Source organism: Miscanthus floridulus, chromosome 17 (assembly GCF_019320115.1).
Source record: "Miscanthus floridulus cultivar M001 chromosome 17, ASM1932011v1, whole genome shotgun sequence".
NCBI lineage: Eukaryota > Viridiplantae > Streptophyta > Magnoliopsida > Poales > Poaceae > Miscanthus > Miscanthus floridulus.
This window is the reverse complement of record NC_089596.1, coordinates 74,613,874-74,637,071: the sequence shown is the minus strand read 5'-3', so window position 1 is coordinate 74,637,071 and position 23,198 is coordinate 74,613,874. Positions and strand designations below refer to the sequence as shown.

Below are 23,198 nucleotides of genomic sequence, written 5' to 3'. Positions count from 1 at the left end.
CGGACGACAGGGCGCGGTACGAGACGTTCGTGCTCCGGTCGTACGTGGAGGAAGGCACCAGCAAGTAAAGCACTAAACCCGGCCATGCATGCACTGCATGCGTGTGAGAAGGGTTTTTTTACAAATGTGCTTTAAATTTAAGGTTAAATAAATATGTATGGACTGTAGTGAACTATTTTAAAAGTTTATGGACCCAAAAAGCCACTTTGGAAGTTGATGAACTCAATTGAAACTTTCTCACAAGTTAATGAATCTCTGATGCATTTAACTCTTTATATAGATATAATATAATATTTCTATGCGGGTTTATGACGGAGCAACCAACTGCCACCTGCCCAGCGCCCACCCCTCCCTCTCTTTACGAAAGAGCCCACGCCTCTTCCTTCGTCCAGACGCGGGCCCGCGCCAACGCCTCCGCTGAGAAGAGGTTCTCTCCGCTCGCTCGCACTCCGCGAGCACACCCGCCTCAGTTGCCAGCCAGCCATGGCGTCTGATTCGGGCCCTGCCTCCTCGGACCCGCTCCTCCCCGGACGCCGCGCGCCGTCCACGGGCGGCTGGAGGTCCGCCCTCTTCATAATCTGTAAGCCCCGCTGCCCCCCACGATCTCGCCGGCGCTCGATCGGCCTCGACCTCGATCCGATTCGCTTACTGGCGGGAGGTGCGTGCGTGCAGGGGTGGAGGTGGCGGAGCGGTTCGCGTACTACGGCATCTCGTCCAACCTGATCAGCTACCTGACCGGCCCGCTCGGGCAGACCACGGCGGCCGCGGCGGCGGCGGTGAACGCGTGGTCGGGCGCCGCGTCCATGCTGCCGCTCCTCGGCGCCGCCGTCGCCGACTCCTGGCTCGGACGCTACCGCACCATCGTCGCCTCCTCCGTGCTCTACATCACGGTGAGCCCCCAACCACGCCGCACCGCTTTCGATCTCCTCCATCTCACCCCCGACATACTTAATCAATTTCCGCTCCGTGCTTGCTTGGGTTATACTCTTTATTGTCATGTGATCGCTGACCTGTCCACGACCACCACTCCGAGCATCAAATTCGGCACAAAATGAGGTAAAATGAGTCCAGAAAAACTCCTGACGGGTTTTAAAAAACAAAAGGTTGTTAAACAAGTTTTTCATCTGGAGGGGTGATGTATAGATTCCGAGAATCAGACAAGAACTGGTGGTTGCTTAGCTGACGCTCATGCATCCTGTTTCATACTTGACGTATTCATGTATTTTTTGGGTTTATGTACAGTAGTGTTCGTATCGTAGCTCAGCAGTATAGCAAGCTCACCGCGCATCCTGTTGTCCGGTCGCCGGACACGTAGAGGCTGACTCGACTCTCGAGCGGCTCGCTCAGCCTGCCCCTGAGCAACCATCCATCCTATCTCACGACTCACGTAACACAAAAAAAATGTCTCCATTTTCCATGTTAGAACCATCATCCTAGATGCCCATGGAGACGTCTTTTCCTGTGCGTTCTGAATCTGAATTCAAGAGGACTACGCGACCTCCTCATTACGTACGTCTGTGCAACTGCCCCCGTTTTCAACTTGATTGTGTTGCGCATGCGCGTATCTTCTTTGGTTCGTTCAGTCGTTTTCAGTGTGTCGACTTCAGCAGAAATCAAAGCGTGTGATTGTATACTTCAGTGAAGCCTGACAGTTCAGAGGCAAAATAGGAGCATTACCGGTAGGTGGTCGCATTCAAATTACAAACGGAACCAACCAAGGGCCTGTTTAGAATCCAAAAAATTTTGTGCAGTACCCGTCACATCGAATCTTGCGGCACATGCATAGAGTACTAAATGTAGACGAAAAAAAAACTAATTACACAGTTGGTCGAGAAATCGCGAGACGAAACTTTTGAACCTAATTAGTCCATAATTAAACACTAATTACCAAATACAAACGAAATGCTACAGTGAGCCAAAATCCAAAAAATTTTGGATCTAAACGGGGCCCAAATATGGGAGCAAAAAAAACGAGTCACGCTAAGTCTAATTTGGGTAACAAATGTTCTGTTCGAATTAGAAACGGAACCAACCAAAAAACGCTTACAGTACGTCCCTTGGAGATTCAAATCATGTTTCCCCGAGAAATGAATATACACTACCTGTATGATGTCCATTTTCCAACTAAGCGTCAAAAGTAAAAACGTTGATAGTCGTATGGATCCAAACAGCCAAAGGCTGCTGTGATGATATGGCATGCTTCGAGTAAACATGATTCCTGCGAATAGCCTGCTTGTCGAAAGAAATGTGATGTACTGATGTTGGCATGTTGTATGTTTATAAACCAAATAAATTAGAGCGGGAAAACTATGGAAACCTATTTAAAGATGCATATCAATATTATCATGTTCATGTATCTGTGCGAAATTTTACAAAGCTTTGTTGCATGAATCTCAAAACATTGCCCTTTTGTCAAAAGCCACACTTTCACCAAAGTGTGGGTAGAACTAGTACATACTACAGTATGTGCATTCTTCATTTCTTCTCACCCAAATTTGGCAAATGGCAGGGCCTTGGGATGCTGACGCTCTCATCAATTTTCTCATCACCTCAACAATGCCGTGACTCCGCCGACGGATGCTCGACTTCCTCCCTCCAGACGGCCTTCTTCTACGTCTCCCTCTACCTGGTGGCCATCGCCCAGAGCGGGCACAAGCCCTGCGTCCAGGCCTTCGGCGCGGACCAATTCGACGCGACAGACCCCGACGAGTCCGTGTCCCGGGCCACCTTCTTCAACTGGTGGTATATGGGGCTCTGCACGAGCGCCACCGTGACGATCGCGCTCATGAGCTACGTGCAGGACAACGTCGGCTGGGCCCTCGGCTTTGGCGTGCCGTCCATGGCCATGCTACTCGCGCTCGCCGTCTTCCTGCTTGGCACGAGGACCTACAGGTTCTACGGCTCCCGCGGGAGCAACGGTGGTGGTGCCAGTGCCAGCACGTTCTCACTGGTCCGCAAGGCCTTCGTGGCCTGGAGGAAGAAGAGGTCGCATGAAGCCGGGTCGGTGGAGCTGGGACACGGTGATGAGCTCCCCCAGGACGCCGTGCTCGCGGAAGAGGTGAAGGGGCTGGCAAGGCTGTTCCCGATATGGGCGACGTGCCTGCTCTACGGCGTGGTGTTCGCGCAGCCGCCCACGCTCTTCACGAAGCAGGCGGCGACGCTGGACCGGAGGGTCGGGCAGTCGTTCCAGATACCCCCCGCGGCGCTGCAGTGCTTCCTCGGCGCCAGCATCGTCACCTGCATCGTGCTGTACGACCGCTTCCTGGTGCCCGTGGCGCGCGGGGTCACCGGCGTCGCCTCGGGCATCACCATGCTGCAGCGGATCGGCACGGGGATCGCGCTGTCCCTTGTCACTCTAGTCGTCGCCGCGGTGGTGGAGATGAAGCGGCTGCGAGTGGCGAGGGACGCCGGTGGCGGCCTGGTGGTGGTGGATGTGGATGGCTCTGGCACGTCAGCGGTCCCCATGAGCCTGTGGTGGATCGTGCCGCAGTACGTGCTCCTCGGCGCCGCGGACGTGTTCACGATGGTCGGCATGCAGGAGTTCTTCTACGACCAGGTCCCCGGGGCGCTCAAGAGCCTTGGGCTGGCGCTCTACCTGAGCGTCCTTGGCGTCGGCAGCTTCATCAGCAGCTTCCTCATCACGGTGATCGATGGCGTTACGACGAGGAACGGCGGCACCAGCTGGTTCGCCGACGACCTCAACCGGGGTCACCTCGACTACTTCTACCTTCTCCTTGCAGCGCTCACCGCGTTAGAGCTTCTCGCTTTCGCCTACTTCTCAACGTCTTACGTTTACAAGAGAAAGGCAGGCAATCACTGACCCATGGACACAGAAGCATGCATATCAGCTAGGGATAAAAACGGATCGGATACGGACGGATATCACCGATATTACATTTGTTTTCATATTTCTGTCCGGATTCGGATTCGAATACGGATAGTGTCAACTATGTCGGATATGATACGATTGGATATCGACATCATAAATATGCGATTTGAGTATTCGAATACGGATATGGTATCGGATGTTGATATCCGGACTCGGATACGAACAGATCTCAACCCCTCTAAACGGATTTGGTTTCGAATACGGTCGGAAAATATCCGTACCGTTTTCATCTCTAATATCAGCATATGTATGTCACTTTACCGAAGGAGTACAGATGGTGTAGCACTATCGCGTTAGATGGATAGCAGGTAGCAGCGTTCTTAAGTGTTCTTGCAAAATATAATGCCCAAGTAGTACTAGTGAGGTCAAGGGGCACAATAATGATTTCACTCGCTGTTGATTCTTCTGGGTAAAAAATTGTGAAGTTGCTTCACAAAGGATAAATTTGTGCAAAATAAGATTTTTAGGGTGCGTTTAGCTAGCAGCCTGACCCCGCTGCGCCAGGCCAAATTTATGTTCAGTTCGCTTGAATTACTTCAGTAGTACTTTTTAACGAACGAACAATGTTTCTTCTCAACAAATCAACATAAACATCAGCATAATCCAAATTTCAGCGAAACGAACCGCCGAAGCCAAAATTTAGCAATGACATGGATAATTTGATCAGCACTTCAGCAGTAATAACGTGATAGAGAGAACAACGGCACAAGGGCTGACACAACTACCAGATTTTGTCATTTGTCATTTTCTTATTGGTAATCCATCAGTACCATGATAAAGCGCTTCTCATCATATAAGCTACAGCCTTGAGGCGCGCAAAATTGTCCACCACTCCGAACAGAGCTGAATCCAACAACCTAGAAGTACAGGCAGACGAAGCAGAGCAGAGCTCACCTGCTCCCGGCTCACTCCTCCGGTTCGGCGGCCGGGTCGGCCAGCGTGGGCAGCACAGGGTACTTGCGCGAGAAGCACGCGTCGCAGTAGTCCCCCGACTCTTCGCCGTAGATGCTGTGCAGCTTGCCCAGCGAGAGGAAGGCGAGGGAGTCGCTGCCGATCTCCCGGCGCACGCCATCCAGGTCCATCCGGTTGGAGATGAGCTCGCCCTCGCTCGGCGTGTCGATGCCGTAGAGGCAGGAGCCCACAACGGGTGGGCTCGCGATCCGCATGTGCACCTCCCGCGCGCCGGCGTCGCGGAGCAGCCGCACGATCTTGCTCGAGGTGGTGCCGCGCACCAGGGAGTCGTCCACGACGACGACGCTCTTGCCGGTGATGACGCCGCGCACGGGGGCGAGCTTCAGCTTCACGGCGAGGTCCCGGATCGCCTGCGTCGGCTGGATGAAGCTGCGGCCACTGTAGTGCCAACGGATGAGACCCTGCTGGAACTCGAGCCCCGACGCGCGTGCGAACCCGAGCGCGGCGTAGAAGCCCGAGTCGGGCACCGGGATGACGACGTCGGCGCCCGGGGCAGGGGACTCCTCGGCCAGCGCCTGCCCGAAGGCGGTGCGGCGCTCGTGGACGGCGTGGGAGAACACCACCGAGTTGGGCAGCGAGAAGTAGATGTGCTCGAAGACGCAGGAGCGGCGGGGGCGGTGCGGGACGAGGCAGGCCAAGGCCACCGACATGTCGCGGCGGTCGACCACGACCACCTCCCCGGGCTCCACCTCGCGCTCGTAGGTGGCGTCGATGAGGTCCAGCGCGCAGGTCTCAGACGCGAAGACGACGGCGCCGTTCCGGCGGCGGCCCATCACCAGCGGGCGGAACCCATGCGGGTCGCGCACGGCGAAGAGCTTGTCGGCCGTGAGGAAAAGGAGCGAGTAGGCCCCCGCGAGGCGCTCGCAGGCGTCGCAGACGCGGGCGAGTAGCGGCCGCGACAGCGACGTCGCGATGAGGTGGAGAATGACCTCCGTGTCCGAGGACGTGTTGAAGATGGATCCCCTGGCCTCGAGCTTGTTCCGCAGCGCCTGGTAGTTGACGAGGTTGCCGTTATGCGCCACGGCGACCTGCCCGAACCGGTACCCGGCCAGGAACGGCTGCACGTTGCGCAGCGAAGCGGCGGCGCCGGCCGTGGAGTAGCGCACGTGCCCGATGGCGGCGGGGCCCGGGAGCGAGGCGAGCCGGGACGGGTCCCCGAACACGTCGGCCACGAGCCCCAGCCCGGTCACAGACTTGAGCTTGCCGTCCCCGCCCACGGCGACGATCCCGGCCCCCTCCTCCCCGCGGTGCTGCAGCTTCTGCAGCCCCAGATAGCACAGCGACGCCGCGTCCGGGTCGCCCACGACCCCGACTAGACCGCACTCCTCGCGCGGGTGGTCATCCGCGTCCTCATCCACGCCGTAGGAGAACGGGGTGACGCGGTCGGGCTGGAGCGCCCGGGCCGCCGCCTCACGCCGGCCGGAGCCGCAGCGCAGCGAGAGAGGAAACGGACTCGCGGAGTACCTGAGCTGGTGCCGGTGATGGCGGTCGCTGCCGGCGGCTACGTGGTAGTGGAGGAGTCGGGACGTGCACGTGGCGGCGGCGGCGGCGACAATTCCCATTTTTTGAGATGGAGGGGATTGGGGCGGGCGGCGGGGCGAGGCGAGGGCACGCGCACACGGGGTGATATCACTCTCCGGCTGCGCGTCAAGGGGCCAGATTTAAATGAGTGCCTGGCTGCCGCTGGATTAGGTCGGCACAATCGTATCTCCTGCCGTCGGGCGGGCGCGCTGCGGTCAGCCGACCAGGACCGCCGTGATGAGTTGACTCGAAGCGGACAGTCAATACACTAATACAGAGCCCATGTGTGGGTTTGTTTACTTGGCTTCCTTTTAGCTGGCTAGGAAATAAGTCAGATACCTGAGTTCGTCTTCAGCGAGCTAGGATAAACTTGTTTAGTTGCCTGCGCTGTTTAAGTCTGGCTACCATATTCAGTTGTATTTGGTTGACTGGTTTAGCTTAGATAGAGTCATCTCTTTTTTTTTTTGGGTAGGTAACTTCACCTGTTTGAGGCAATTTGTCGAACACGTAGTGAGCGCCCCTTCTCCACCAAGTGAGCTAGCTACACAAGTGAAGTGAGGCCTGGTTTAATTCCTCCCCGTAAAGTTTAGTCCCTATGACATCGTATGTTTGGACACATGTATGGAGTATTAAATATAGACTAAAAAATAACTAATTGTACATATTGTAACTATTTTGCGAGATGAATTTTTTTAAGCCTAATTAGTCCATGATTTGATAATATGGTGCTACAGTAACATGTGCTAATGACATATTAATTAGTATTAATAAATTTGTCTCGCGAATTACTGAGGACTTGTGTAATTTGTTTTATTATTACTATCTGAACACTTCCATGTAATACCCGATGTGACACCCCTAAACTTTAGCTCCTGAATTTAAACACCACCTGAAACTAGCTGCTAGCCTCGAGCTTGCTCACTCTTCTTGTACTAGCACATAGCAGCTGCGAGAATACAGGTCCAAGAAGAGGAAAATGAAGCTCTTCTTTGGCGGTGCTCGTTTACTTGAGCTGGCCATCCACGGATGCCTGCGAGGCCACCAAGACAGACTCTGCTCCTCTCCTCGTCCACCCCAATCGAGCATCTTCACGTCGGGACAGAGTAGCGCGATAGAAGCTCTGTTCCTTCGCCCATGGCCGGGGACACGAGCATCGGGGACCCAAGCTGAGGACGCGAGCGCCGGGTCTGGTGGTGGTGGCCAGGGCTGGTGCCTGTGCCGGTACTGGCGGAGCGCCGCAGCGCCAGCCTCGGCTCCGTCGAGCTGGCGTCCACGGCGGGCGGGGCGCGCGGTGAGGAGCGAGCTGGCGTCCATGGCGTGCTCCAGCGGCACGCGCGGTGAGGACGCCATGGCTGCGACGCGCGGTGAGGAGCCTGTTCTGGCTGTAGCGCTCGATGAACAGGAGCGGACCGTGCAGGGCGTCCATGGCTACGGCACGCGAACAGGGGCCGTGCGGGGGTGGCTCGCTTTGGCTGCGATGCCGTGGCAGGGCCGGGTGCGTGCGGCCTAGGTGCGGACGCGCGATGGTGAGGCGGTGGCACGGAGGAGCAATAGGAGGACCACCGTCGTTCTCTTTAGGTGAAAGCTCTAGTTTGGTTTTATTGAATTGATGAAACCCTAAGTGGTAACCTATTCCTCTAGTGATTATGAGATAGGTAGCTCTATTCCAAGTAGTGGAGCAAACAATGAAGATCATGGTGATGATGGAGTGGCCATGGTGATCAAGTACTTGACTTTTAAAAGAAGAAAGAGAAAAACAAAAAGCTCAAGGCAAAGGTAAAACTTGATAGGAACTTTTGTGTTTTGGTGATCGAGACACTTAGTGAGTGTGATCATATTTATGATTGATAGCCATACTATTAAGAGGGGTGAAACTCGTATCGAAATACGGTTATCAAAGTGCCACTAGATGCTCTAACTCATTGCATATGCATTTAGATCTAGTGGAGTGCTAGTACCCTTGAAAATATTTGTGAAAATATGCTAACACATGTGCACAAGGTGATACATTTGGTGGTTGTCACATTTGAGCAAGGGTGGAGAAGTTGGTGAAGTGGAGGAGTTGTTTGTCACTGTTTTTCTGTGACCGGACACAGGTGACGGAGTGACCGGACTCGGGATTTCAACACCAGGTCAATTATAGAACTTGGTGGCGCGCTCGGGCTCTGTCGGCTGACTGACTGAACTCAGGTCCAAGTGGTGACCGGACTCATCGGTGGTGCGTCCGGTCAGCCATGACGTATGCTGACGTAAGCATGGAGGCAAGGAAGAAGCAAGCGGATGCAGGGGCGCGTTTGGTCAGGGTGGACCTGACACGTCCAATTGCATTTTGGCGGCCCTAAAACCTCTCTGGAGTTGACCTAACGTGTGATGGCTGAAGTGATCGGCGTGTCTAGTCACAAGTTGCTTATCTCCAGCTCCGATTATGGTGATTATGAGGGGTTCTTGACCTTTCTTCAGTGGAGAGCCAAAAGGTACTCTAGTGAATTGCTCATAGTTTGTGTGATTCTCATCTTGTGTTGGTTATGCGACACCCGATTGTGGGTTAGGCGTGTAATGCCTATAAGCGCGTGAACCTCCAAGTGAGTGAATCGCTACAACGAAGACTAACTTGCCGACAAGCAAGTGAGCCTCAGTAAAAAATCTTGGTGTCATCTTGTCCCAAAAATTTCTTGGTATTCATTGTGATTGATTGGCTCCATCTTATGATTGGCTCATTCCTTGACACGGCGGTATAAATATCACATCCCCTCTCTTATATTTATATTTCTAGTATTGCTACACTCTTTAGTGTAATCAGCTTTGAGAGCTAGCTTGTGTTAGGTCTAGTGGTTAGTGAGGCTCTTTAGTTAGTCTTTGAGATCTCACTAACTTAGTGTAGTGACATAGCCTTTGTGTGTGCATAGAGACTATAGAAACTAGAATTGTGGTAGATGGCTTGCATTTTAGTAGGCTAGCACAACATTTGCTTCGCCTCATAATTGTCTAACCAGTTTGCTAAGTGTTGTTGTAGAAATTTTTAATAGGCTATTCACCCCCCTCTAGCCATTAGGACCTTTCAAGTGGTATTAGAGCCATGGTCATCGTGTTTTGAGGCTTAACAATCTTCGGTGTCAAAATGGCTCAAATCAACAATACCAGGAAGCCACTCTAATTTGATGGCTCCAATTATCCTTATTGGAAGGCTAAGGTGACGACATACATCAAGTCAATCAATAGAAAGGTGTGGAAGGTGGTGGAGACCAAGATTGAGATTGCCAATGAGGCGGCTCCCACCGCCGCTGAAGAAGTGCTACTCTAAAACAATGACATTGCTCATAGTGCCATTCATGATGCTTTGTATGAGATAACATTTGAGCAAATCAAGAACATTGAGAGGGCTCATGAGGCATGGAAGAAGGTGGAGGAATCATTTGAGGGCACTCAAGCCATGAAGGGTGCCAAGGCATACATTCTCAAGAAGAAGTTTGCAAGCTTGAATATAAATGATGATGAGAGTGTGTCGGAGATGTTCCATAGGCTTCAAGTGCTTGTCAATGATCTCAAAGCACTTGGAGAAGAAGTGAAGGACCAGGACTTCTCCCACAAATTCTTGAGATGCTTACCTTCAAGATTTGGCACATTGGTCACTATTCTAGCGAGGAGTGGTTTGGACACCATAACACCAAATCAAGTGTTGGGAGATGTGATGACCGATGACACTTATAGAGATGATGATGAGAAAGAAGAAAAGAATGAGAAGAAAGATAAGAAGAAGGATGATAAGAAGAAGAGTGTGGCATTCAAAGCCACATCATCCAAGGGCAAGGCAAAGCAAGAATCATCAAGTGAAGATGAAGACTTGAGCTTTGATGATATGGATGATGAGAAGATGGCTCTTTTTGTGAAGAGATTTAGCAAGCTCATAGTGAAGAAGGGCTATCGTGCAAGAAGGAAGAAGGCATCATCCAAGAGCAAGGAAGAAGCAAGGAGGTGCTTCAAGTGTGGTAGCAAGGATTATCTTGTTGCTCAATGCCCCTACAATAGTGAGAATGAACATGATGATAAGAAGGGCAAGAAGGACAAGAAGGAGAAGAAGGACAAGATGACATTCAAGAAGAAGAAGGGTGGTTCATATGTGGTCACTTGGGATAGTTATGCTTCCTCAAGTGATGATAATGATAGTGATGATGATAAGACCACAAAAAAGAAGGCTCTTGCAAGCATTGCTATCATGAGAAGCCTTCTCTCTTCGACACTCCATCGACTTGCTTTATGGCTAAGGCCACTAAGGTACAATCTTATAATGATGGATGTGATGAGGAACATGACAATGAAAGTGAAAGTGATAATGATGATGAACCCACTAAAGATGAATTAATTGACATGTTGGAAGATGCTAAAGAACATTTTGACATTAAGAGAAGGGAATGCAAAGACTTGCGAAAGGAACTAAAAGCCCTTAAGCAAGCCTTTGATGAGCTCAATGCATCTCATAAGAGTCTAAAGGAAGACCATGAGGAGCTTGGCAAGGTGAAAGGTCCTTATTTGGTTTTGGTAATTGAGTGACAATCTAGGTGGACTAATATGTGTTTGAGGGAGATACATAGGTGATTAGTTCATAAGTACATGTGTGTGAGCAATACTTGCCATGGAGGTGAAATGGCTTAGACTTGTTGCAAAGCTTACACATGTGGTGATGAAGGAGCTCATTGCACATGAGACATGACATTGAGTCATGTGACCAAGGTAGAGAAGATCAAGACAAGGCTTGGCTCGACATACCGGTTGCAAGTGTGAAGGGTAAGTTGAGTAATGACTTGGTGCCGATGGACCAAAGCAACGGTAAAGAGCAAGTGAAATCAAGATCGATGAACCAATACAGTCATGTGATGATATGAAGTGGATCATATCATTTGTGATTGGTTGGTGCATGTGTCACATCAACACTAAAGGAGATGGAATGGAATGTGCAAGGCAAAATTATAACCTAGGGCATTTTATTTCACTAGTCATAGGTGTGTAGAGAAGTTTATGACTAGGTTTAGGATAGATGGCCGTACTATCAAGAGGGGCAAACTTGTTTGTATATCGGTCATCTAGTGCCACTCGAGTGATCTATGTTTGCATCATTGATAGGATCAAGTGGCGTGGCAAGTTGAGTGGCTAACTCCTTAAAAATGATTGTGAAAATGCTAACACATATACACATATTGGTGTACACTTGGTGGTGTTGGCATATTTGCAAAGGAGAAGAAGTTGGAGCTAAAATGGATCAACTCGGCAAAGAAACAGAGGCAAAACATGTCACTGTGACTGACCGGACGCAGGCGTCGGCAGGACCTACGTGTTTAGTTAGTGTAAGCTGAGGGAGTAAAAGGTCCTAATGGCTAGAGGGGGGTGAATAGCCTATTAAAAATTTATACAACAACACTTAACAAACCGATTAGATAATTATGGGGTGAAGCAAGTGTTACGCTAGCCTATTAAAATTGCAAGCTACCTACCACAATTCTAGTTTATATAGTTTGTATCCACACAATAGCTATGTCACTACACTAAGTTAGTGTGCTCTCAAATGCTAACTAAAGAGCCACACTGACCAAACTAACAAGCTCTCACAATTAGCTACACTAAAGAGCTTGACAACTAGTTTGCGGTAATGTAAAGAGAGTGAGCAAGATGGTTATACCATCGTGTCGAGGAAGGAGCCAATCAATCACAAGAATGAAGACCAATCACCTCAGAATCAAATGATGACACAATGATTTTTTTACCAAGGTTCTCTTGCTTGCTGGCAAGCTAGTCCTCGTTGTGGCGATTCACTCACTTGGAGGTTCACGCGCTAATTGGCCTCACACGCCAAACCCTCAATTGGGTGCTACCTATCTCATGATCACTTGATAAATTAGGTTAGCACTTAGGGTTTCATCATTCACCAAAACCAAACTCGAGCTTTCAGGGAGCGTGGTCTCGATCATGTGACCGGACGCTGGCACGAAGAGGTGACCTAACGCGCTGAGGGTGCATCCGATCGGTGGTGACGTATGTTGATGTAGTGGCGCAGGCATGGCAATGACATGTGACGGGCGGTGAAGGATCGGACTCAAGTGCTACGTCCGATCGTAACTCACCTGACGTGTCTGGTCGCAAAACAGAGGCTCGGGAAGCTCTCTGGAAATGATCAGACTTCGATGGTGGCACAGCGTCAGGTGGTGCATCTGCACATCTGGTCAAGTGGTGGCTGAGAGCTGGTGCGTGTGATCTGACATGGCGTGGCAGCGTCAGGTCATGCCTTCGATGCGTCCGATCAGTCTTTGACCGTTGGCACGTAGAGCCGATCATTGGGATTTAGCAGCTCTTGTTGAATGCGAGCGCCATGTGGACGATGATCTGCGACTGGACTCTAGGGTGGCGCATCTAGTCATAACGACCTGCGCATCCGATCGCCCTGAGTTTCGCCCAGTAAAGGGGTAACGGCTAGTTTAGCCCGTAGGGATATAAATAGAAGTGTTGGCCGGCCTTTGGCCAGTAGCTGGGCACCCTTAAGCCTTGGTGGCTTGTGTAGGTGTGCTTGGATGCCCTCTAACTCACTGGTGCTTGCAAGAGTGTGATCCGATTGCGAGTGAGTGCGATTCTAGTGCATTGCATCGTGAGGTTGCATCGAGTGGCACTTGGTGATCGAGTTGCAAGCCGGTGGTGCTTGTTACTCTTGGAGGTTACTACCTCCTAGATGGCTTGGTGGTGAGTTCTCTGTCATGAAGCCCGCTAGAAGATTATGTGGAGCTCCAGAGAAGGATTTGTGAGGGGCATTGTGCTCGCCCCATGGGAGCCACGAAGAGCAACTCTAGTAGAGCGAGACGTGAAGGGCGACAAGTGGTCCAGCCATGTCAAGTGCTAGAGCTTGTGGTTAGCACTCCACATGGGAGAGTGTGACTTGCGGGTCACCACTAGCAATAGGACCGGTGGCAATCTTAGAGCTTGTCTCAATGGGGACTAGCGTGTTGGCAAGCATGTGAACCTCAGGATAAAAATCACCGTGTCAACCTTGTCATCCCGTTGGTTTGCATTCCCCATACACAAGCTTGTATTTACTTTCATATATATTGTGCTTGTGTAGTTGCTCTTGTAATTAGTTGACTTGTGTAGTTTGCTAGTTACCTTCTAGGTTGTGTAGCATAGAAGTAGCTCCCTTGCGTGACTAATTTGGTTTGAGTAACCTTGTTAGTCACATTGCTTAGTTTATGTAGCTAAGTAATTTGAGCTCTCTCATTTGGCTTGTGTAGCCTTATTATTGAGCATTGCTAGTGAGCTTAGGAGCTTTGTGCTTTTGCTTACTAGATTGTGTTGGAGCTCTCCCAGTTGCTTGAGTACTAGTTGCATTGGTTTATGTGACCTTGCTACTAGAATTGTTTAGGTGAGCTCTAGCTAGCCTGGCACCTTTGTTGCCTAATTAGGATCTTTATAAGGTGCTCATAAACTTATATAGAAGGGTATAGTCTTAGCTAGACTGATAGTTTTAATTCTATATTTGTTTTGGTTAGTCGGTGCGTTTAGTTTTAGAAAGGACTATTTACCTCCCCTCTAGTCCACCATCTCGACCCTACACGTGGTATCAAAGCTAGGTCTCTTATTTGTGGTCTTCACCGACCTGAGAGGATGGTGACTTATGGGCTAGATGTTGAGTGTCCACCCATTTTTGATGGCACACACTTTGCACGGTGAAAAAATTGGATGATATATAATTTTAAGTTTATTTGCCCTCAAATGTGGTGGATGGTAGATGTAGGCTTTTCTCATGTGTTGGATGAAAATAATATAACTCAAGCACAAGAGAAATGCCTAGATCTCAACACCCAAGCTATTGACATCATGTATAGATCTTTGGATGATTGCATATTTGGAGAGATCATTAACATGAAGACCGCTCATGAGATTTGGATTCATCTCAATGAGAAGTATGAGATGGTCTCTGATGATGATGATGATGAGCCCAAGGAGGAGGCACATGAGGATGTGGAGCATAACCACAATTCAGTGATTGTGAAAGATTGCTCCACCTCATGGTCAAGTGATGATGATGATGATCATACCACAAGATCACTTGACAAGATTGATGATGATGCCACAAGTGATGCTACTCCATGCACACTTAATGGTGATGATAATGGATCATGCTTAGGCTATGAGAGTGATGTATCTACAAGCTCATCCACTACATCACATTGCTTCATGTCACAAGGTGACACCAAGGTATCTAATGAAAATTTGATTGATCTTGATTCATATGAGGATCTTCTAGATAGATTTGGTCGTATGATCAAAACTTTAGAAAAAGAGATGGCTAAAACCAAGAAATTGAAAAATAAAAACTCTTTTCTAAAGAAAACATGTGGACAACAAAAGCATCTACTTTATGTTACTACTTGTTCACATGAGGAGCTAAAATTGGCTCATGAGGAACTTAGTGTTGCTCATGATAACTTGGTACAAGACCATGATTTTCTCACTAAAGAGGTTTCAAATGAAAAATCCAAAACTAGTGAGAGCTCATCACATAGGTCAATTGATCAATCACATATTGTTGCTAACCCTTGTGATGTAGGCAAGAAGAATGTATCCACCTCTTGTGATGATTTATTAGAAATGCCATGCTCTTCACATATAGATGCTTGTTCTACTTCCTTGTCTTGTGAGACCTACCTTTTGAAGGAGAACAATGAGCTCAAGAATGAAGTGAAGAAATTGAGCAACAAATTAGAGAGGTGCTACAACTCAAAAGTCACCTTTGAGCACACAATGAAGACCCAAAGAAACTTCAGTGACAAAAATGGCCTTGGCTTCAATAAGAGCATGACAAAGAGGGAAAGAAAAAGAGAAAGAAAGATGAAGAAACAAGAACAAAAGAGGCTATCTCATTTCATATGCTTGAAATGCCATGAAGTGGGACATCTTGCAAATGGTTGCCCCAATGAAGAGAAGCTCAAGTTGAAGAAAGAAGAAGAGAGTCTCAAGCATGTCAAATGCTTCAAGTGCCACACATGGGGTCATCTCACCTCTATGTGCCCAACCAAGCAAGTGGTGAAGGAACAAGAAGAGCCTCCACCAAAGTCACAAGTTAAGCAAGAAGAAATACCCCAAGAGCAAATTAAGATCAACCATAAAGATGGTGGTGACTTGATGATAAAGAAGAACAAAATAAGAATGGGTGGAAAGGCAAGGCATCCAATGCTTACTCAAGATGCTAAGATGATGGGCAAAACTCAAGAAGAGAAGAAGGCGTATGCTCACATCAAGTGCTTCAAATATGAAGATATAGAACACTTTACCTCAAAGTGTCCTACCAAGTTTGAGAAGAAGGCTCAAGCAACTCATGAGAGGCAAGGCAATGAGAAGCACCACTTAAGTAAGGAAAAGAAGGCTCAATTAAAGAGAAAGTGCTACTCATGCTGGAAAAGGGGACACATGGCACATTCATGTCCCCTAGGTAACTCACCTAAGCCTTTTTCAATTGATGCAAATACTATGCTTAGGAAGGATGGTAATGGTACCTTATTGGTTGTAATTGCAAAACATCCCGCTATTCATACTAAGGCTACACCTAAGTATGTTACACCTAACTTGAGAGGACCCAAACTAGTTTGGGTACCATCAAAAAGTGGATGATTATTTATAGGTACCGTGGGCATTGGAGGCTTGGTTCAAGTGGTATTCATTGTGTTGATAATGTGATTGAGCCAAGTATTGACAAGTGATGATTATTATCCCAATGCCATGACAAGATAGTGAAGTCCAAGAGCTATCAACATACAAGTGCAACATTCATATTGTGGATGATTTATTAGAATTATTTGGTGGCTTACAAATAATTGAGTTGAAGCTTGATATGGATGATCATGAGCTAATCAAGGTATATCCCTAGTTGATCTCATTCATTTGGGTGCATATGAGTTGATTGAATTGGATATATATTCATATGTTGCTTGCTATGAGATGTGTTGATAGAATATCGTTGGCAGTCCTCCGGTGGGTATCCCACGAAGGTAGATTGATCGGCAAAGATGCATGTAATCAAGAATAAGAAGGCAACAGAGACACATGAGTTAGATAGGTTTAGGCTGTCAGTATGATGTAATACCCTACTCCTATGGTCTATTGGATTGTATTGGCTATAGTATGATATTGTGTGTGTTTGGAGGGGGTCCCTGCCCGCCTTATATAGTCCAGGGGTAGGGTTACAAGTCAGTTAGATCTAAGAGATAATCGGAAAGTAATAATAGATTACAAGAATCATGGGATCATACATATCCTAATAGATCTCATAGTATCTTTAAGATATCTTCCCGGTGTCTTACGGGAGACACCAAGCAGTGTCGTGCCCTGCAAGGCTTCATCTTGTGAGCTAGGCCGCCCTAGGGGGCGTAGCCCATGTGGTCTACCATGGGTATTTAGGGTCGTACCCTCCATAGCTAGTCCCCAAGTACCTTGTATCCGTTGTGCAATGTTGTCTTGAGCTTGTTCAAGTAGGTACAAACAAAGCCGAGCAGTCAAACTCATGGTTCGACCACCGCAATGAGTTACCGAGCAGTTGTGAGCCATCGCCGAGCAGCGTGAACTGTCGCTGAGCAATGTGAACCATCGTCGAGCAGTGTGTACCATCGCCGAGCAGCGTGAACTGTCGCTGAGTAGTGTGAACCAAGTATGGCTTGCCATAAGGATGTAAGGAGCTCAAGTTTAAAATCTAAAAATTCTTCCACTTAGGAGAAGTGTTGCCACTTAGGCTCTGTCAATAAGGAGGGTAAATCAAGAAATAAGTACTACATTCACCGCAAGGTGAAGTGTAGCCACTTAGTCCCCAAGCCTACTAGAAGATGAAGAATGAATCTTATAGCAGGGTTAAAGAAAAGAAGTCTGAAAGCTTATCGACGTCATCTGACATGCGTGTATCAAGACCCTAGACGTGCTGCCCAAGATCCGCACCTTGATCCAAATAGCATGGAGCAGCTTGATAGCACACTGATGAGATGTACCAAGATCTGACCACCAAGGGAGTCCTTGGCTTAGCTGGTGATGCTTGCACAAAGAATCCAAACACTAAGGAGTCCTTGGTGTAGCTGATGTCTGAGCACCGAGGAGTCCCTAGCATTGCTGGCGATGAAGCACGAGCGACGAACAGTTCGGTCAACTAGTCGGCGGTGAAGTGAGCATTGAGTAGAAGCGACCAGTGAATAGTCCGATCAACTGGTCGGCGATGAAGTCCATGAACCTAGCGGTCCAACTAGTTGATCGGTGGAGAAGCCTGAGCACCAGGTGGTCCAATCACCTAGATGATGATCCTGCAATACAAATATATAGAATGGATAGTACATGATGTAAAAAAATATGAACTCCGAAGAAAAATCAGCAATGATGATGAAATAGCGTATGCAGCTCAGTGATCAGTTGGTGTGAAGATGTATTTATATTTAATATAAACCGCCTGACCAGTTAGTGTGTAGCTAAGTCTCCAGCCCTACCTAGCTCATTAACCATAACATGGAGCGTAGAGCCCATGTGCGTGTAGGAAGAACAAAGCATCGCTAAGGAGCCGTTGTCGACCACCCATAACGCAGAGGGTAGACGCTCATGCAAGTGTAGGGAGGAGCCAGAGATAGGGCCGTCTCTGGGGACATCCGAGCATTAACATGACTGTTCAGGGATTTGTCTTAGACTTAGCTGTATGTCATCTTTAAGATGATATACATGAAAGAAAATCATTTGGAGAGCAAACATGGAGAAAATAGCTCAGAGAAACATTGCGGCGATATATGGAGATTGGAGAATATTTAGAAGAATATTAAAGTGTGACTTAGCTTTAGACATAATGTCTGGTCGGCAGCGTATGGCGTTATCTGGTTGGTGATGCGGGTAGCTCGCTTAACGGCTGGAACAAAGTTGATCTCATGTTGAAGTAGGACGGACGTAGTCGAAGCTTGGCGGTTTCAATCCACATACGAAGACATGCACCGTGGTTGTCGAAGGATGTCAACACGATCCATCGAGTTGCCACAAAGGATGTTGATCTTGAGTTACGCCATCTGGTTCACTAGGGATCAGCGCACACGGGCCCCATGGTGGGTGCCAATTGTCGATGTTGGTGAGCCCAAAGGTGATGAGGACATCGCCAAGATGGAGTCGAGGACGACTCCAATTCGAGAAGGGGAGGATGATGAGGACATCGCCACGCTGGACACACCGACGCCATGGTCTTCCCCAAGTTCTAATTCATTCCCAACTCAGCTGCCATGTCGCCCTCGGATTCAGCAGACACGTCGTCACTGTTTCGGTCATAACTTCCTCATACGACATCGAAATGGGCCGTTCTTGGATGTGTTGGAAAGGGGACAACGACGCCATCGTTTTGGATCTGGTCCTAGCTCCAGAAGGTCCGTGGATCATTCTGTGTGACCATAGCAAGGTGCTGTGTCACCTATTTGGGCCAACTTAGCCATGTATCATGTCGGGCCTTAAGCCCAAGTTGTGGGCGCCCAACCCCTGGCTGTCCCCAACCCTAGGTCGAGTCTTAGACTATAAACACAGCCGCCGCCGCTTCTACACAATTGGGTTTTGTTTAGAGTTTAGTTTTCCATCGAGGAACTGAATCGTTCATTGTAACTGTGGTGACAAATCCTTTTACAGTGATCTAGGGCCCCCGTTCTTGATCTCCTCCACTGTGTCGATTAGTCCTTTGGAACCGAGTTCTTGAATCCTTTATTGATATTCGCGTCATTCATATTTGTAATTTCAGATTGCGTGTTTTACCTTCTTGCTTGTGCTCTTCGATTCGCTTGCAGGAAAAGCCTTCTTGGCGAGGTCAATCAAGTTGTGCTTGGTTGATAACCAACGGAGTAGTGGTATAATGGTTGCAGGGTTCGAATCATGTCTGATTTGAAGCCGGATCGCCAATGTCGAGATCTCCACAAATCGAACTTACCGGCTACCTCTCGGAAGATCGGGCCTGTACTCATCAATTGGTATCAGATATTTTAGGTTTACTGCGAGGTATAATCTCGTTTGCCTTAGATTCATATTTGTTCATTACCTAGAGTCTACAAAAAGCCCAAAAATATTTCAATTTCCGCTGTCCTATCGCCCTTTGTGCCTTTGCAATTTCGTTTTAGATTCGTGTTGTTGAGTTTGTGTCCGTGGTCGAGTCTTGTTGCTGGTTTAGGATTGTGTTCGTGGTCGTAGTTCAATCGCCCGTTGCTGTGATTTTGTTTTCGGCCGCTATCCCATCCACCGTTCCCAAACAACAAGTCGAAGCCACCACATTACTCGACTTGCCCTGCTAGCCGCCTTGTGTAACTTCTTGCCGCCGCGCAAACCCTAGATAGGTTGCCAGCCGCTCTTATTTTGCCTGCATCGCAGCCCTCCTTACATCATCAGGCGAATACTTACTGCTGTGATCGGTGTTAGAGTTTAGGGACGCTTTGCCCTAACTGCCACCGCCGTGTTGTGCCTCTCGAAAAACATACCTTGAGATACCTTCGGTAAAACAGGCATAACTTTTCGCTCGTTTATCAGAAAAATCTAAAATTTTTTGTGCAGCTTCTTGACACCATTTGGACCCAACCTAAACTTGGCTTCGCCCTATTTGGTTTCATCAGAATTGCCAAAAAAATTCAGGAAAATATAGAAAAAAAAATTGTCAAAGTTTTTGCACGCTTTTTGGAGAACGTGTTGAATTTCTGTAGACCACATCCCACCTCAGTTGTAGGTGCCAATTTTTGTGGTTGCATCTTTTGTGATCCTTGTTCAGAGAAAAGTATAAAAAAATAGTGAAAAAAGTTTATTTCCTACTTGTGCCTTTTGGAAAAATCTAGGAAAAATTCAGGAAAAAGGAGAAATCCGGGCTATTTGCTTGTTCTGTGAGTTCTTTCGATCGTCCTTTGTTTTCACCTTGTTGCGCTACGTCTCGACACGTCTTAGCCAACACCTATGATTTGTACTTTGGATCTAGATTGAACAATCGTTACTCTGCACTCGTTAATTACTAATCCTTGCTGTCATATTGTGTGCCTACCCATAGCTCCACATATTCTTCTATCAGCACAGGTTCATCTTGCAACTGTTACCCACGCTCAACAACAGATTGCTTCACCACTTTGGTTTTGCTCCTGTTTGGCGTTGGTAAGAATACAGGCAAGACGGTGGTAAGCCGCTTGTGATTTTGCATTCCACTTTCACCACCATCACCACCACTTGTTTCCTTTTAGTTGATAGGGATAATACTTTGGTGTTGTTTTTTTCTATCTTCTAACCATGGTAGGAACTCCGACGGACTTCAATGAGTGCGTGTCCAAGGGCGAGCTTGCAACGTTCATGACTGAACAACGCAATCTTATGACTGAGCTGACGCGCAACGTGAACAATCTGGTCACCCGCATTGAACAGCTTGAGCAATGCCCTCCACCTTATCGTGCTGATGATGAAGATGCGGTTGCTTTTGGTGATGAAGATGCGTATGCTGACGGTGGTGCCCGTCGCCGCCTCAACTTCAATCGTCGCGGTATGGCAGGTAATAATCATGGTAATAATGATCCTTTTGCTAAAATTAAATTTAGTCTACCTCCTTTTGCTGGTAATATTGATCCAGAGGCATATTTAGATTGGGAGCTTGCTGTTCAACAAAAATTTGATTCTCATAATGTTCCTGCTGAGCATAGAGTTAGACTTGCTACTAGTGAGTTTACTAATTTTGCTTTGTTCTGGTGGAGTGATCTTTGCAATGCTAATAATGCTGCTGCTGTGCCTCAAACTTGGAATGTTTTAAAGCAACGTATGAAATCTCGTTTTGTTCCTCCTTATTACCAACGTGATTTACGTTTGAAACTACAAACTTTAAAACAAGGTGATAAAGGAGTAGATGCATACTATCAAGAATTGCTTATTGGTTTAGCACGTTGTGGTATAAATGAAGAAGATGATGATGCTAGTGCTAGATTTTTTGGTGGTTTAAACCATGATATACAGAACATACTTGATTACAAAGAATGGCGTAATTTTTCCCAATTGTATCATCTTGCTATTAAGGCCGAATGAGAAGTACAGGGACGCAAACAAAACCAGCCTTTTAGGTCTAACAATGGGAGGAATTTTCAGCAGCGTTCCGAGCCGGAGACGCCCAAGCTTCCTGTTGCACCACAGCCATCTACACCTCCATTTTCTTCTAGGGTAAGTAAATTGTCTAATGTGCAGTTTCCACAGCTGAAGAAAGGTGGCACTCCGGGTGCTTCTACTAGCTCCTCCTCATCCAGCTCTAAAATCATTTGCCACCGATGCAAAGGCATGGGACATGTCATGAAGGAATGCCCCAGTTGTCGCGCTTTCATTGCTACCGAGGATGGATATGTAAGTGCTAGTGATGTTGAAGATGATTTAGCCCTTGCTGCTAACATTGATGCAGATCCCACCGAGGGCGATCATGACAAGGAGGCCATCACCATTGACTCCGTGGCTGTTGCCGTGGACTACCCTAGCCTTCTTGTGCAGCGTGTGTTGAGTACACGTGTGGGTCATGAAGAAGAGATGAAGATCCAATGCCACAATTTGTTCCACATGTATCTCATTGTGCAGGGTTGTCGTGTTCTCACTATCATTGATAGCGGGAGTTGCAACAACTTGGTGAGTTCAGATTTGGTTGACAAGCTTGGCTTGACCATACGACAACATTCATATCCATATAAACTTCAATGGTTCAATAATAGTGGTAAGACTAAGGTAACTAAATCAGCACGCATTAGCTTTTTCACAGGCTCTTATCATGATACTGCTGATTTTGATGTTATCCCTATGCAAGCTTGTTCCATTTTGTTAGGTCGCCCATGGGAATTTGATAATGATGCTTTACACCATGGTAGAACTAATACATACACTATCATACATAAGGACAAGAAAATTACATTGTTGCCTTTGTCTCCTACGGATATTATTAAATATGCTAATGAGATAAAAAATAAACCTCCAACAGACATTGCTAAAAATAATGGGATTAAGTTAAAAGGAGGTGCTTTTCTTGCTACAACTCCTGCTACTGCTGAGTTATGTGATAATCCTGATGCACCATGTTATACTATGTTTTGTCAACCTTTTATGTCTGGTGCATTGCCTGCTGTCACTAACCTTTTGCAGGAGTTCGCTGATGATGGGATGGAGTCGAGGACGACTCCAATTCTACAAGGAGGGGATGATGAGGACATCGCCAAGATGGAGTCGAGGACGACTCCAATTCGAGAAGGGGAGGATGATGAGGACATCACCACGCTGGACACACCGACGCCATGGTCTTCCCCAAGTTCCAATTCGTTCCCAACTCAGCTGCCACGTCACCCTCGGATTCAGCAGACACGTCGTCACTGTTTCGGTCATAACTTCCTCATACGACATCGAAATGGGCCGTTCTTGGATGCGTTGGAAAGGGGACGACGACGCCATCGTTTTGGATCTGGTCCCAGCTCCAGAAGGTCCGTGGATCATTCTGTGTGACCACGGCAAGGTGCTACATCACCTATTTGGGCCAACTTGGCCATGTATCGTGTCGGGCCTTAAGCCCAAGTTGTGGGCGCCCAACCCCTGGCCGTCCCCAACCCTAGGTCGAGTCTTAGACTATAAACACAGCCACCACTGCTGCTACACAATTGGGTTTTGTTTAGAGTTTAGTTTTCCATCTAGGAACTGAATCGTTCATTGTAACTATGGTGACAAATCCTTTTACAGTGATCCAGGACCCCCGTTCTTGATCTCCTCCACTGTGTCGATTAGTCCTTTGGAACCGAGTTCTTGAATCCTTTATTGATAT

The 23,198-nt window shown here is 47.9% G+C and overlaps 2 protein-coding genes across 2 annotated transcripts; one reads left to right on the top strand and one right to left on the bottom strand.

Annotated features, from left to right (window-relative positions):
* Positions 1-355: 355 nt before the first annotated feature.
* On the top strand, positions 356-4,032 carry LOC136517396 (protein NRT1/ PTR FAMILY 5.10-like). The gene is made up of 3 exons (XM_066510950.1): positions 356-580; positions 673-890; positions 2,510-4,032. Exons 1-3 carry the CDS (start codon positions 484-486, stop codon positions 3,818-3,820), a joined length of 1,626 nt encoding a protein of 541 aa, XP_066367047.1. The 5' UTR covers positions 356-483; the 3' UTR covers positions 3,821-4,032.
* LOC136517395 (amidophosphoribosyltransferase, chloroplastic-like) lies at positions 3,682-6,467 on the bottom strand. The gene is made up of 2 exons (XM_066510949.1): positions 4,784-6,467; positions 3,682-3,816 (listed from the first exon to the last, which is right to left on the bottom strand). The coding sequence occupies exon 1, from the start codon at positions 6,421-6,423 to the stop codon at positions 4,795-4,797; it is 1,629 nt and encodes a 542-aa protein (XP_066367046.1). The 5' UTR covers positions 6,424-6,467; the 3' UTR covers positions 3,682-3,816; positions 4,784-4,794.
* Positions 6,468-23,198: the final 16,731 nt, after the last annotated feature.

What these genes read in the sequence shown, in the direction of transcription:
- LOC136517396 (XM_066510950.1), top strand. Translation starts at nt 484, where the DNA reads ATGGCGTCTGATTCGGGCCCTGCCTCCTCGGACCCGCTCCTCCCCGGA. An exon ending in GTCCGCCCTCTTCATAATCT is followed by an intron (nt 581 to 672) that starts GTAAGCCCCGCT and finishes GCGTGCGTGCAG; the next exon opens with GGGTGGAGGTGGCGGAGCGG. An exon ending in CCTCCGTGCTCTACATCACG is followed by an intron (nt 891 to 2,509) that starts GTGAGCCCCCAA and finishes GGCAAATGGCAG; the next exon opens with GGCCTTGGGATGCTGACGCT.
- LOC136517395 (XM_066510949.1), bottom strand. Translation starts at nt 6,423, where the DNA reads ATGGGAATTGTCGCCGCCGCCGCCGCCACGTGCACGTCCCGACTCCTC.